The sequence below is a fragment of the Stegodyphus dumicola genome, chromosome 2 (assembly GCF_044657685.1).
Source record: "Stegodyphus dumicola isolate Sdum_Otavi_A_Nest chromosome 2, ASM4465768v1".
In the NCBI taxonomy this organism is placed as follows: domain Eukaryota; kingdom Metazoa; phylum Arthropoda; class Arachnida; order Araneae; family Eresidae; genus Stegodyphus; species Stegodyphus dumicola.
The window spans coordinates 169,586,871-169,601,573 of record NC_140769.1 but is presented as its reverse complement, the minus strand read 5'-3'; the positions used below and the strand labels follow the sequence as shown (position 1 = coordinate 169,601,573).

The following is a 14,703-nucleotide window of genomic DNA, read 5'->3' as shown; positions in this document are numbered from 1 at the left end:
TCAGTTTGATTCAATTAAAAAAATAAAAAATCCTGTCGTTTTTATTTACATTGTATAAATTTCTTTGAAATCCATACAGCTCCAGAGGTGGAGTTATAGTCATTTATTGAACTATAATTAAAATTTTCAGGCATCTCATAACTTCCAGAAACATTATGGATTTCTTATATTAGAACAGGATTAGTTGTCTTGGTTTTGGCGATTCTCTTGAGAAAAAACAGAATCAAGATAAAAGCATTTCATTCTAAGATTTTAGCTTATTAGCTTTTTATAGTATATAATTTGTGGCTAATCTTCCATAAGCATGGTAAGTTTGCACCAAACTCTTTTCATCATATCATTTCGCAACTGTCAATTGCAAAAAGAAATGCCAATGTAAAATCTAACATTGCCAAACGAAAATGAAGCTAAATACAATGCAAGCATAAAAAAAATTCAAGTCCCAAACATGAAACTAAAAATTACAAAAATTCAAAAATAATACATACCAAATGTCTCTTCACTTGCATCAAAAAATTGTCAACCAAGTAAACTTATTCAAATTCATTAACAATGGATGTATCGTAAACTCACTAAAATATACAAGTTACTATCATCGTGGAATTCAACACATTGAACCAATTTTGCTCAACACTTTCAACATTCCACATCTTTTGTTACGTGGGGGGGGGAAATAATTAACTGACCCGAAAAACATTAATTAAATAAAATTAAATGAAAACATTCATAAATTATAAACTACACATCGTCTGAAATCCAACATTCTCCCACCAAACAACAGCTTAACCTCCTGAAAATATTAAACAATAAAACTTTTAAAAATAAACACATTTCAAAATTAAATTTAAAAAAAAATCTTCTGGCTATATACTAAACTCATCACCGAAAAAAAGCTCTATGTTTGCCACAAGAAAACACACAGCTGGAAACCACAACCAAATAAAAACTCTCGCCAAGTTTTGTGCTCACCCTGCTTATGTAAGATTAAACTAATTTGTTGTATTTAACATACTTTTTGGTCTTTGCAATTATTTAAAAAATGAAATTGCTATTTAGAATTTTCTTCCTTCTTTCTTCCTCCTCTCTCTTTTTAGAAACCATTTTTTTACTCCTTGATTTTGCTTTTATTAGTGCTTCTTGTGTATTTCTTGTGTAAACTTAACTGTATTGGAAGTTTTGGAATTTTAAAAGTAATTTCATAAAAATTATTATTGTTTAAGGAATACTACAGTTGCACGTAATTATAATATTTTGGAATAACTATATTAGTTTTTAATTTGTTACTAAATTAAGTTTCCTTCTTCATATATCTATATAATTGAGAATGGCATCCATACAACATTATTGAAGAATTCAGGAGATGACATTTTAGATATTGCCTGTTCTCTTCATGCAAAATACCTGGTTGTCAGAAACATGGCTACAGGCTTGAGGTAAATGAACTACATTCATGTGATATGATCATAAGCCTATATCATTAGCTGAAATGTCACCAAACATGCAATTGTAAGATGGGTTATGTTAACAATCGCTCATGCTCTACTGATGATTATTGTTTAAGGAATAATAAGACAGAATGGTCTGCTTAATAGCTGTCCTCCATAATAGTCGTGATGTCTCCAGACAAGACAGGCATGGGTTTAATGCAACATTGTAGCTTTCACTATGCAAAAGCAAAGAAAATGACTGCTTAGAATACAAAAAAAAAAAAAAAAAAAAAAAAACTGCTCAAAGTACTTGTCAGTAGCTCTAATGCAACAAAAATCAGTAAAAACTACTGGAAGCATTGAAATAGCAAACAGTTTGATGCAATAAACTAAATAATAAATAATAATTCATTTATTTTGAACACTTAACTTCTGATGGTATATTGCATTTTCCCTAGTCATAATGATCCAAAAACATGCCCATATACATTGCCATTTCTGACATTTCCATGCCATTTCTGACATACTATGTAGTGACACAAATATGTATATAATATATTTATTGTAAATTATTTTGTTAGCAGTCTTGTTACGTGTTCAGTCACTTTTCAAACGATTTTCATTTTTGAAAAGATATCAATTTTTAAACATAATTAATTTTTGGGAAAAATATTTAATGTAGAAGACTATGTAACAGTATGCTTAAAAAAACCATGTTTTATAATTTCAATTTTATGCATTGATATTATTAAAAAATTTTGAAAACTAATAATTACTTTTGTGACACTGTATAAGTTAAAAGAAATTATCAGCATGTTAATATGTTTTATTCAAATATGTTTTCAATTCAAATATGTTTCTCATTCTAATTCAATAAAATAAACATTATTATAACTCTATTAACTTTCAAACTACTTAAATCTGTGTTTTAAAAATCCTGATTTTTCACACTTTTCAACACTTAATTTAAAAAGTCAGAAAACTGTTACAGAACTTGAAAGCTTAGTAGGAGAAGGGGAATAACAATTTTAACAAATCTTTCCTGAATAGGGATAATTTTTACTATTTTTTGTACATATTCACTGTTTATATTAACAAATATACATTAAGTGAATATTAATAATATATTTACTGTGCTAAACAAATATTTACAAATTACATTGACTACACCTGTCTTCAACACACAGTCCTCAAGGCTTTTGTAGAGGTTTAGGCTTCAAAGCTTCTACAGTTTCCCCAATATCAGTTCTATCAAGTATAACAATAAATTAATCAAATATTGATTCCTTAGCTTGCAGTACCCGCAATGTCAATCATTCACGACAGCATTGATCCTGTTGACTCAAATGTTGGCTTGAAATTTCGCATAAATGATCTCATTGTTGGTTGGTAGTTTCATGGTGCGTAACCTTAAAGGTTATAATGCACCAGATGGATGGTGAAAGTTTTCAAATTAGAATATATAGAGACAAGGATAAAAACAAAAAATATTAAAAATATTAATTAAGAAGTCAAACAACAAAAATCAGCATTATATTTTAAAATTAATATTTGTTTGGTATGTTATTGTATCTTAATTATTAAAAATATATATTTATAAGAATAAAAAGACGGACTAATAAACAGAATGACTAAAACATGAATAATGAATATAAACATGAAAACCAAATACAATCACACTACAATATACTTTAAAATATTCGAGTCATCTAAACAATCAAATCAAATGATAAAGTACAGTCTCTTTTTAAATATGAAAACAAGTTAACATCACTTCTTTCCTGATCAAGCAGTGAAGAGGTAGATCATATATCAAAATATTTAAAATGAACTTCCCTAAAATATGAACAGCCTAGTAAATTATGATGAACTTATAAAATAGCATTACATTGTGAACAAGTACTCACTCACTTTTCAGAAGGTAGTAGCTCGACAGTGATGAGCTACAAAAAAGTGATGAATAAAAAGGGCCTCCTCCATCCAGCTTTTAGTTATGTCTCAGTGTTCCACTAGAGGTTTTACACATTTAAGCTTGCTATTAATCTGAACATTCTATAGTAGCTGCCACATACTTAGGACTTTTCCTGTTGATGATTTTGCAGATATCTCTAAGTGGAACTAATTAGCTGCACATATCAATAGCAAACTTAACTGAGATGTTTGCCGGCTTGTTTCTTTTCACCCCACATGTCCAGGTACCCAGCAGCATAAAATCTGATATCCATACCTCCATAAGGTTAAATTTAGCTTTAAAACTTTCACAACTACTGATTGTGAACGTTAAAGAATGTTTCTAAAGTTTTCAGTGCATTGTATGAGTCAGTATAAATTATGAACTCTTTTGGCATACATTTGATATATGTAACAAGACATAACATAAAGCAATTAATTCCAAAGTTGGTACTGAGCAAGCTTCAAGCAGACATCTACTCTCTTTATGATTTTCAGTCACAACAGATGCTTTGACATGACTGGCTGCTTTTAAACAATCTATATACATCAAAATATAACTACTGCATTAATGTCTGTGTTCAAAGAAAAGCTGGTTATAGATGGTCTTGTTCATATTTCTTTTATCGAATAGGTGGAAAATGTCAAGAAGCTGTATTTGCATATTCTCTCATGGCAAGATTTCAAAGTGCTTTTACAGACTGGACACTTGCATCAGATAACCCATACCAATCAATCAATGAATGATCTCTTGTAGGAAAATAAGACATGCAAGATGACCTTGCTTCAAACAAATGATCAAACATGCCATCACGTAAAGTAATCTTAGTAGGGCATTCCGGTTATGATAGCATACTGAAATAATGGCAGAAAGACTGTACCTGCTCAAGCCTTAACTGGAGTGATGGCTCAAAACTATCCACATACAGACCTTCAACAGGAGGTGTTCTAAAGGCTCCAGAACATATCCTCAAAGCTTGATTATGACTAAGATCCACTTTCAATAACACAGAAGGCAATGCTGAACCACAAACCTCTAAGCCACAGTCCAGTTCAGAAAGGACTAGACTCTTGCAAACACATAGCATAGCATGACCTGCACCCCAGGAGGAATTCACTAAGACCTTAAGAAGATTTAATGCTCTAAAGTATTTCTTCTTCAGGTATAGTACATGTGGGGAAGATGGTCAGTTTATCGTCAAATATTACTCCTAGGAATTTCACTTTAGAGTCAAAAGGAATCAATGATCCAGGAATATGCTGTTCAAGCTCAGGATGGAGATTTTACTTTCTGCAAAAGTGTATGCAAACAGTCTTCTAACAGGAAAAACTGAATTCGTACTGATTCAACAAGTTCACGACCCTATTAATTGTGATTTGCAATCGTCTCTCTATTTACTTAATGTCTGAACCTTGATAACTTATTTGAAGGTCATCAACATACAATCAGGGTTGCCACTCAAACAGGAGAATGAAATTCCCTGACTTTTCCAGGTTTTCCAGGTATGTTTTGAGAAAATTCCAGTCTATCCGCGTAATGTACGTTGGCTGTGCTAAGAGGTAAATTAATTAGGGTATTACTTGTACTGTGTAGCAAATTCACTTTTTTATTCACTTTTAATAATTCAATAAATCCCAGAGGACATTCTTAATTATTCTTGGTACACTTTGTTTGATAATTTTGTTTACTTTTCCGCTTAAAAAACTTAATAAAATTTAAGATATATACATTGGATAACAACTGTGCGTTTTTATTTAATTATTACTCATGATCATCCCCAGTTCAACACGAGGCTAATCCGGTTCTTATAAATCACAACGCAATGCTAAAAGTTAGGTTAGATTTTAGGTAAATCTAATTTGTGTGAGGTGTATTCTTAAAAGGCACCGTAACACTTGAAAACACAAATATAATTATAATAGGAGTTGTTTTCTCCACTGAAGATTGAGATTAGAATCTGCCCAATCTGGAATAAAATAAGGCTTTTTTTGCAGACATTCTGCAGCTAAACGAAAGAAAAAAATCTATTTAATGATATTTTTTTACTAAATTGAGGTATTTTATATTTATTCCACAGCATACATATGAAAAAAATATGTGCATTAAATTTCGTGATGTCATCATACTGCTAGAATTAATTTCAGGATTATGCCAGAGAAAATTTCCTGAAATTTGGAAATATTATTTACTAATGATAAATAAATTTAGAGGGAAGAAGCAACATTAAATGATATGAATAACATAAAAATAAAGATAATTACTTAAAAATTTAATTAGAATAATCAACGATATTTTAGTGAATATAGTTATATTACATGGTTATCCTAGATGATTGATTACTATTTTTTTATTTTACTGCAAAATGACAAGGTATTTATTAAAAAAAAAAAAAGATTTTGCGGTAAAAATCCTAGTATACGATACGGCTAAGGAGTATAAAACGGCCTTCGCATGACTTTGAAAATTGTCGCCAAGAACAAAATGACCCGTTTGCTGCTCATCATCATGTCGCCAAATCCCGCTGTACCATACATGGAGATTATTCTGACCAGAGAACATCTACGTGAATCGTTTTATCAAAGAAGGTTTTTTCTTGGATTTTTCGCAATAATTTTAAAAACGGATTTTCGTAGATTCCCCCCCCCCTCAAAATAACTAATCCATGAATTAATTTACTTGTGCCAAAAAATATTTTCTTTTCCTTTAGAGTTTAAAGACATTTTAAACGATATTCATTTTATGAACTCTTGATAACGTGACCTTCGAACTTCGACACCAGTTTCGAGCTTTGGTGACAGATATATCACGCATGCACAGCTATTTCCCGCTATGATGGAACCGAGCCACGTCTGTTGCAGAGAGGTTTTCCTTCTTTACAATACATATTTTTTAATTCTAACCTTCATGGTACCGTATACTAGGATTAAACCCATTTTGTTTTATACGAGAACAGGTACTTTCTTTAGTTCATGCACTGCACATGCGATTCTTGAGGTTACTGGAAACCAAAAGTTGCGGGAAACTTGCTTTGCCTTTCTATCATTCAAATAAAGACAATCAAATTAGAGCTGCGAAAATTGGCTCTATGTCAGCTGCCCGAATGACACTCACATGATACACAATTCGCCAAAAAAGTGATCTCTTCCGACGTCGGTGCAAAACTCGCCTTTTTTGGCGGGATCGTTGTATGAAATTCCCTGACTTTTCCAGATTTTGACTAAAAGACTTAAATTCCCTGACTTTTCCCTGAACTTTTTGGTCAATTTCCGAATTCCCTGACTTCTTCCGGTTTTCCAGGTAGTGTGGCAACCTTGTACAATGTGCTTGAAACAGAAGGAGGAAGTTCTTTCAAAACACTTTATTTTTAGGATGAACAATGTTACACTTACACCCATACTCAACAAAAGTGAGCCACTGAGGGATGAATTATTTCATTGGGCGATTCTGTCCTAACTCTTGTATGCAACAAGATACTAATTGAAAAAATACTAACTGACTAATAACAGAAGGTTTTCACTAATCAACAGAAGTAAAGCTATTAAAGAAAAATAAAAGTACAAAGGCCAAAATCTGGGCGTCCAATATTCAAACAGCCACAGGTTCCCCCCCCAAAAAAGAGAGAAATAATTAGACTTTGAGAGTAGCATCTCATTTTTATCATATGCTTCATGCAGGCACAGTAGACATCTTTTCATGATAAAGCATAAAGCATATAGATATTTCCTTATTCACTGAATAACTCCATGTTGAAGAAACACTATAATTTATTAGCATTGATTTATGTGATCAGCAATTTGGATCCACAGCCACCTTTCTGCTTGGTATACAACATAAACTGAAACCATTGCTTAGTCCATTACTGGCTTTACGCCTACTAACATATTTCTGACATCAAACTGGCAAATCACTTTTTATTATTCATTGCTTTCATCATCACATGATTAACAACTTATGACAGAAATAATTCACACAGAAATGTCTAAAACATTTTTTCTTAATATTAGTGTTGATATTATGCTTGATTACAGACTTCAGCAAACTACGCTGCAAAGTGTCAAGTGTGTTGCTGAGGAGAAATTTAAAAGAAATTTCTTTCCATATGCAAAAATAGATTTTGTAAATGATACTCAGAGTAAAAAGATTTAGTGCAGTTTGAATTAAGAATAACTGATCTGTTGTCCATATAAACCTTAAGTATAAGTGGAAATTTATTTATTCAGGTCTTAGATAAGCTATAAGCCTATGTGGAAAATAAGATATAAGTATAATAAACAACTAATTTAATTCAGGCTTAACTTCCTCAGCACTTGATATAAGCAAGACAAAATTTAGCAGAATAATACATCTCCAGCCACCAAATTCTGAAAATTACTTCTGAAAATTGTGGATCTATGATGCTTAGTAATGTAAAAATATTCTATATATCATAAAAAATAAAGGGAAAATATTTCAGTAAGTAAATGAATAAATTAGAATTTAATAATGCAAAATATCTTAGCTAAAACATAAGCCTAAAATTTGCTTAGAATGGGTTTTTATGGCAAGTGCATGTTTGAAGCCCACATTAAGGTAACCCACCTCGTTCAAAAGGCCGATTTCGACTGAAAAACTCATTTTTTAATTTAATATTTTTAATGCCATATTCTTAGCTATCGAAAACAGCTTTTCTCTTCTGGATATGCTGATTACAAGTGAAGATATACCCGTTTTTCTGAGATACAACAGATCAGAAGTAACTGCCTGCCACAACGGAAGTTAAAGTTTAAAGGACAAATTAAAGGTGCAACTTCCACTTTTTCCTGTGTTATATATAAATTAAATAATTTTAAGCCTTTAGATATGTTTGGAGAATCTGGCAAAGTATTTTCATTATGTATTTTCTCTTTTACATTTGGCAACAACGTTTCAAACTTATTGTTTTGTTTACATTGAGATTTCGGTATTTCTGTTTTGTGTACAAATTTCCTGCACTAATTTATCAGCTAAATATTCATTTTTCTGCACTTTTTTTATTCTGTTTAATAATCGAAAGTTTGAGAATGCCAAAATTTATACGTAGTCATTCAAAAAAGTGAAAATTTTACAGCGACTAATACACTAAATATGTGACTGCTGATGCTGGTAATCACAATGAAACTGAAACATCTGTCTATGAAATTATCTAGAACATTTATTGCAAATGAAAAAAGTGATTTTGATGAATTAAAAGGCAATCATAATGTTGCGGTTTCTATTCTTTTAAAGGTTATACTCTCACTTTGTCCCATATAACGCAGGAGCATTTTTAGTGAATATTTGTGTATATAATATCATATAACAATCTGAAAACTTAAAACATGATTTTTGATTAGTTGTTTTTTTCATGATTTCTGTTCACGGCAACCATGATAACTCTAAACGTTCATTATAGAATCACTTGAAATTTTGCACACACATTTTATACATTATTATGCATAATGTAGACTAGCAGTTAAAAAATTAATCTCATAGAATTTAAGTTACATAATTTTTTCTTCAATAGCGTGTGTATTTTTTAAAAAAAATTAGTGTTTACTGACATATTTGACCATATTTTGCTAGTGAATCAATATTTTCAAATTATTCTGGTTTAATACATGTTTCTAAGTAGTATGTATAAAATAAAGCCGAAAATAGATTTTTATCAACAATATTTTCCTGTCAGTGATGGTTGATATTTTTATTAATTTTGATATAAAATTTTCAGTTTTTTTTGCGTACATTTCACAAAATAATGATTTTTTTATCGTTTTTGTAGTGATTACATTTAAGTTTGAGTACAATTCATTAAAAAAATCACTTGAATTCAAAAATATAACAAACATTTTGAAAAACGCCCTTCGAACAAGGTCGGTTACCTTAAATATAAATTTACTATTTCTTTGAAGTACCTTGGAATAGTCAAAATATAAATTTCATTACTTCTACAATATAAATATGGATACAGAAATTTATTAACTTATCTTATTAAGGAAAATTTAAGAAAGCAATGTTGATTAAACTGGTATTAAAATCAGTATTGGTTAAACTAGGTATATTCAGTGGCAGAGAGAGATGGCTCAAGACATATAATTCTGAAATTCTAATGATTATTTCTTTAATTATTCTGCCCTGCATACTTATGCAAGTTTAATAAGTCTTTCCAATTTGCGGGCACACGTTAAACATACAGAAACTTTCAAGTTTTAATGCACAAAATGTTCTCACAAATGCTATGCTGTACTACAGTACATGATAAAGATTTTCAAGAACATTACATTAAGAAAATTTTGATTTACATTAAGAAAATCACTATCTCTTTTCTACATGACAATACACAAATAATGAAAATAATCTAGTTTCTTTCTAGGCATATGTCTATGCAGAACATAAAAGGAAAAATTGGTTCCTTCTACTCTTTCAGAACATTTTAAGCATATATATATTAGAAATAAAGATAATTCCTTACAGCTGCTGACAGTATAGATTGGATGCTAGCTAAGCTTTATGATGATAGATGCAAATTTAAAGATTTTCAGATATCGCAAACATAAAACAAATTTTCCAATTGATAGGATTTGTGGAGAAATAGTAAAAAATGAAGATGATATAACAGAAGATTTTCCATTGGGATGGCAATTTTGATTTTCTTGAGGTCACAAATGTTTCCTTATTTCATGAACAAATTTTTAATTTCTATATGCCATGCAGCACAGCATGAGTTTAAAATTGCAAATCTAAAGCAAAAATTGATTTTGTGTAAAGATTACAAAATTATAATAAATGTGAAGAAATTATGAACACAAAATAATCAAATATAAAAGTAGCATCAATACATGTATATTAGAGATAATATTTTAATTATGAGAATGGCAAATTTCACAGAAATTAATGATTAATATGATAATATGTATGAATATAGTGTTTTACATGAAATGCTTGCCATGATAAAAGATGGATAAGGGAAAAATAATTAATAATGCTTATTTTTACACTTCATTTAATTATGGGAGAAAATGAAAAGTAATTCATAATTTTAATTAATTCTACATAGTACACGAAAAGATGATAAACTTTATACAGTCTATGGCTAATTTTTTGGAAACCTAAGATTTTAGCTTACTCTTACCATATATATACATTTAGTGAGAATACTGGCTTGCGGAGAGGGCCACGTGCAGCTCTCGCAAGTTGTGTGGCTCTTATGCAAATAATATATATAAGAAATACACTACCTTATATTGAAAATGCAACAACAAGGAGTGCCCAGAAAGTGATGAAACTCGACAAACAGAGAGAGAGAGACAGCAACAAACAACTGCCCTTTATTTTGAAATGATATGCACAATACAGAGCAAGAACAGCATTGGTTCAGTTGGTTATGCTTATGCACCACTGACCAGACTTCTGACCTAAGGTAAAACCGAACACAATGATGTAGTACAACCTGGGTCGGTGATAGATGAAGCAACACATCTAGGTAGAGTCAATGAGACTATGGATGGTGTCTTGAGGTACGGCTCTCCGTTCCCTGCCAAGTTCATTTTTTTGGCCATAGTTCGACTTCTGAATGCAACAATGGCAAAGTCTGTAAATAGCATCCGATCACATACCGAATGTATTCGATTGGTGAGAGAATGGTGGCCAGAGAATCAACTGTACACTTTGAATAACATGTCAGCTGATGCGAGCAGTGTGTGGTCAGGTGTTATCCTGCTGATAAATGATACTGGGCATTCCCTAAAGGTAGGGGATTGTCACCGACCACAAAACATCATCCACGTATCATCGGGCTGTTATAGTGCTCTGAATATAAACTAGAGGTGACCTAGAATCAAACACAATTGCATCCCAAACTATGATGCTGCACTGTCGTGTGGTGGGGAACTCTACACTTGCTGCTGGATTGGATCTACCTTCACATCGACACCACACTCATACACAGCAACTATCATTAGAGAAATACAAGTGTGACTCATCTGAGAACATGACCCTGTGCCACTCCATCGTCCACATTGCTCGAACCTGGCACCATTGCAGATGTTGGCGTCTATGATGTGAAGTCAATGGCAGTCTGCTTGAGGGACACCATGAGTGCAGGCCACTAATTACCAATTGATGGCAAATAGTTCTTGGTTGACATGGGAACATCCAGGGTGTCTTGAACATGCTGCAGAATGGAAGTGGCTTGCGGGTGTTCCATTGCTTGTTGGTGGATGCGGCGATCCATGCATGTTGCCGTCACTCTGGCTGCACCAGCACCCCTCAAACTTGCCACATTTCCATGTCCCAACCATCGTTACCACAGCCGGTGCATCTTGGATGCGTTCAGGTGTGTGTCAGCTGAGATTTTCTGTATGGATCAACCTGTCCTCCTCAGTACGATCGCTATGCCCATCGTAAAATCGTCTGTCTGCTGGAACTGCTTCTGTTGTTCTGGCATTCTCTGCTATTACATACCTCCTCTGAGAGAAAAACAAATTTTCTATGATAATTTCCCTAGCTGAAATAACAGCATGAAAATTGAACATTCTAACATTTCTTCCCTTACATCTTCTTTAACATGCGCTGGAGAGCTGCACATTTCACATAACTTGGTGACATGCATCTAAACTGAAATTTGCATAATTTTTAGGCCACTTCTTCTTGGTGTTGCATTTTCAATGTTGGGTAGTGTATGATAAGTTAAAATTATTCGAATGTCCAAAAGAAAGTAATTAATTTATGGCATTTCTTTTTACTAAGTTATAAGATCTTTCTTTCCATTTGAAACTTGCTTCATTACTTTTAGAATTATGTAAATATGAACTTGTGGCTGTTGTAAAATCTAGTTGCAGCTCTCGAACTTTTCTGAATTCCAATATACAGCTTTTTATTAACATGAAGTTTGGGCACCTTTGATATTTATTCACTAATATATGTAAATTTACACAAGTTTAAAAATGCAACAGAAAATTATAAACATGCTCTAAGAATATAATTTGAAGTATTTTGCTTTATGTTGGAAAGTATTATTTTAAACAAATTCTTGAATTTTTGACAGTTTTTTCTAACTCTCTAATGGGAAATCTAGTATGCTACTATGTACTACCAAACTGGGACTAGACACAAACATTATAATTCTTCTGAAATTAAAACTTAATATTAATACTACAATTTCAATGCCATTTTCCAAAAAGCATGAAATCCAACAATATATCAGCAAGTTAGAGCTGTATTTCAAAATTTAATTAAACAGGCGAGTCAGATAAGAATTTATAGAGTTTTGTTTTTTACTTTGAAGTAGTAAAATAATGATTTTCATAATAGCACTTATTTTTTTATGAAGGATACATGCTCTAATGAATTAAATTATTAAAAAAGTGTTCAGGTGAGTGACACTTTTCAGCCAGAGTGACGGCAACATGCATGGATTGCCGCATCCACCAACAAGCAATGGAACACCCGCAAGCCACTTCCATTCTGCAGCATGTTCAAGACACCCTGGATGTTCCCATGTCAACCAAGAACTATTTGCCATCAATTGGTAATTGGATTTTTATGGCAAGTGCATGCTTGTGTGTGTGTGTGATTATGGCAAAGCCTCAAGGGCTATCTGCCTAAGAGGAGGAGTGCCTTCGTGGAGGACTTTCTAAGGGAAATTGGCTCGTACACACGTTACACATGGGGAAAACCACGAAAACGCCCATGCAGCCAGCCCGTTCGCGGGATTCGAACCTCGGACCGAACTACCAGTGTTCAGCGACTTAACCGCTTGGCCGCTGGTGGGCCAAGTGCATGCTTGAAGCCCACATTAAATATAAATTTACAATTTCTTTGAAGTACTTTGGAATAATCAAAATATAAATTTCATTACCTCTACAATATAAATATGGATACAGAAATTTATTAATTTATCTTATTAAGGAAAATTTAAGAAAGCAATATTTATATTGAGAATAAAAATAATACTTACACAGTATTCTTTATGCAATTTGATTCTTTTCCTTTTAGCTTGTTGCAGGGGAGCAGGTCTTCCATCTAACATGGGTAGAAATAAAAAGGGGGAGGTTCTTATGGATTTCAAAGTAAAAAGTTAATAAACATTAGTACAATAAACTGAATAATTTTTTAGTATTGTAATAGGATATAAGTATATTGCCTTTTTGATTTTTTAAAAATATTTTCAAGGGGGGAAACAACCTTTGATTAATGGTAAATTAGTCATATCAAACATATTAAATTTTTGATATTACTGTTGAATGCAAATACATAACTTTTTAAGACATTTTTTCATTCATCTTCTTACCTTTTTAGATGAAGTATTTGATTAATGGCAAAGTTACACTTCGTTCAAATATAGTATTATGTATGCAATGTTTTTTAAAATCAGACTTAAAATTATAATAATAACTAAAAAGAAAAACTATGAACTCTGCATATTTTCATTGTATATAAACCAGAGCAATATGATGCTTAAGTTACTTGTCATAAATTCACATAAATGACATTTACAATAAATTTGTAGAAAAATACAATGATTATATGATAAACCTGAGTTTAACCCTCCCAACAGTAGATTTTTCAAGAAATTCAAAGTTCCACAAAATATTATGAATAAGTGCTATTTTCTTGATCATAATTCCAAAATGACTCTCTTAATTTTATACCTTGATTCCTTTTCTTGATCCAATTCGGAATCAGATACATTACGAGCTAGCAGAAATTTTCAGTTATGACAAAACAAATTGGAAAGCCGTTTGTGTATATGGAATTTTACTTCCACAATCCTTACAAGATTAAAAGAACAAGTTATTATCAGCCAATATATCACAATGGTAGAGGTTATCCCATATTACTTCTAAAAGTGATGAATTTTTTGCTTGCAAATTTTAACAAATTCTAAAAATTACCTGTGGATCTATGATGCTTAGTAATGTAAAAATATTCTATATATTATAAAAAATAAAGAGAAAATATTTCAATAAGTAAATGAATAAATTAGAATTTAATAATGCAAAATATCTTAGCTAAAACATAAGCCTAAAATTTGCTTAGAATGGATTTTTATGGCAAGTGCATGCTTGAAGCCCACATTAAATATAAATTTACAATTTCTTTGAAGTACTTTGGAATAATCAAAATATAAGTTTCATTACCTCTACAATATAAATATGGATACAGAAATTTATTAATTTATCTTATTAAGGAAAATTTAAGAAAGCAATGTTGATTAAACTGGTAATAAAATCAGTATTGGTTAAACTAGTTATATTCAGTGGCAGAGAGAGATGATTCAAGACATATACCGTATTTGACGGCATATAAGATGCACTTTTTTCCCTAAAT

General features: G+C 31.5%; 1 protein-coding gene across 1 annotated transcript in view; it reads right to left on the bottom strand.

Moving 5' to 3' along the window:
- Positions 1 to 14,703, bottom strand: part of mRpL52 (mitochondrial ribosomal protein L52) — a 52,972-nt gene that overhangs the window by 1,842 nt on the left and 36,427 nt on the right. Inside the window, exon 4 of the mRNA XM_035350905.2 lies at positions 13,331 to 13,395. Within this exon, the coding sequence (XP_035206796.1) occupies positions 13,331 to 13,395 (65 nt within the window). The remainder of the gene's footprint in view (positions 1 to 13,330; positions 13,396 to 14,703) is intronic.